General features: G+C 44.3%; 1 protein-coding gene across 1 annotated transcript; it reads right to left on the bottom strand.

Moving 5' to 3' along the window:
- Positions 1-809: 809 nt before the first annotated feature.
- On the bottom strand, positions 810-1,571 carry LOC137615860 (uncharacterized). The gene has a single exon (XM_068345549.1). The coding sequence runs from the start codon at positions 1,569-1,571 to the stop codon at positions 810-812; it is 762 nt and encodes a 253-aa protein (XP_068201650.1).
- Positions 1,572-2,121: the final 550 nt, after the last annotated feature.

Consider the following 2,121-nt stretch of genomic DNA (forward strand, 5'->3'; position numbering starts at 1 on the left):
GGCCTTTCCTTTGGTCGGCCCGTGGGTAACCTGCAATTCTGAAAGGTTGGATGATTAATTAATGGGAACTTTGTAAGGTTTTTAGTTGTAGAGACAGATGTGAACAGGGGGTAAGGATGATGGTGGTAGTGGAAGAGGGCCATCATATTACGGATAGTGTTGGCTAGATAAGGGGGGTGTAAGGCCTTTGAATAGTAGAGAAAGGTTGCAGGTGGGGTTGCCCAAACTTTTAGTCACTAGGGTACCTGTGGAATATCTTAGTAGTAGATTGGGTACGGAATATACAGAGGTTGGTGTGAATAGGGCCGTACGGTGAGGGGATGAGATGGTTGGATGAGAGTTTCAGAGGTTGTTACCTTGGTGGAGGTAGTCTTGTAAGCAATTGTCTGTGTATCTCTATGTTTTCGACAATTGCTTTTCCCAGTGTGGCGGCAGTATGCCAGGCTTGTGGCGTGTAGGTGTCCATTTAAAGGTTACCCCTCAGCTGTGCTGTCTCCCTACATTCTAATAGGTAGTGCAGGAGGGCCTGTTGTGGTATGACATCACAATGTTCGCAGGGTCTTTGGTTATTATCCAAGATCTCCCAGTTTGCCTTGTATCCCAATCTGAGCCTCTGTATACATACAACCTGCTCTCTTGGGGTGTGTCTGTCAATGGGGGAAGGCTCCCTGGCCCATTTGTATGATGTGGCAGAGGGAGAGCTATTCCCTTTACACTTGTGTAGCTCTTGATTAGATTTTCTTTGAGCTGTGGCTTTATTCTATTCTTAATCTGTTGCAGTGCAGGCTGTATGTGCACCTGTACACTTTCTATGTATCTTGTGCTTTGGCTAGTTCATCAATCTTCTCGTTCCCTGGTATCCCAATGTAACTGGGAATCCAGTTGAGAGTTACAGGTCTGCTTCTTTCATTGTGCTGATATATTAGTGTTTTGATATCAGCCAACAGGGCCTTGTTTTCTTTATTCTTTTCCTGTTGCAAGGTTTGCATTGATGATCTTGAGTCAGTATATATGACTACTGGTCCTTCCTCATTTTCAATGTAGTGATATAGTGCATGTTTTATTGCAATAAGCTCTCTCTGCATGTTGGAGGCATTATTGGATGACCTCCAGCAGGCTGTGAGGTTACTGGAAAATACTGCATCTCCCGTTGTTTGGGTTCCAGGGTCTATAGTACCGTCAGTGTAATAGGCCTGCGCCCCTGCTGTTTCCGCAATCTGGATTGCTGCCTGGGCAGCATTCTTAAGTTCCTCCATTGTGCAGTCATCCTTTGCTCTAGGAAGCTTAGTGTACCTGAAGGTTGCTACTTCTCTCTTCCACGGTGGGATATGTTGTGCGCCCTGTCCTGAGTCTGGGCATAGTTGCATAATATCATCATCTAGTTCCTGGCTCTTTATGTTGTTACTATGGTCTTTACCATAGGAGCTTGGGGTTTGAGCCTCGGGTGCTTTGATAGCTCCTCTCGCACTCTCTTTTTTGTCATTAAGTCTGTCTGAGAGGAACATCTTTGCAATTGTGGATGCATTTCTCTGTGCAATCCTGTCTTCGAGGGATGGCAGACCAGTTTTCATCGTTATGTTGCACAGTCTTGTCCATATAGTTGCTCCTAGAATGAGCCTCATGGCATTGTTTTGAATTACGTCTACTGTTTCTGTCAAGTTGGTTGGGGTTAGAGAGGCATAGTCTACTAGTGTTCTGGAACAGGCTAGGTAGTACTACTTTTGAGAATGCTCATTTGCTCAGTCATTTAGCTTAGTCATGTATCATATGGCCACCAGTCTGGCATTTGCTTTTTCTTTGAGATACTTGATTTCCTCCTTGAAGGAGAGATGTTTGTCTATTACAACTCCCAGGTATATGTAGCTGTCCATCCACTCTAGGGGTTCCATTCCTATTGTGAGTGGATGCAGGGGGTTTAGGGCTTTAATTGTCATTGCCTTGGTTTTATCTATACTTATTTTCAGTCCAAGCTCATTGGACTTTTGATTGATGTCATTCAGTGCTCTCTGCATTCTTACCATTCTGACTGGTCCTTGAGCTATTACACATACATCATCAGCATAGATAAATATCTCTACTCCTTCTGAGAGTTGGAGAGAGGCTATGTTTTCCATGAGGATG

This window comes from Palaemon carinicauda, chromosome 22, assembly GCF_036898095.1.
Source record: "Palaemon carinicauda isolate YSFRI2023 chromosome 22, ASM3689809v2, whole genome shotgun sequence".
Classification (NCBI taxonomy): domain Eukaryota; kingdom Metazoa; phylum Arthropoda; class Malacostraca; order Decapoda; family Palaemonidae; genus Palaemon; species Palaemon carinicauda.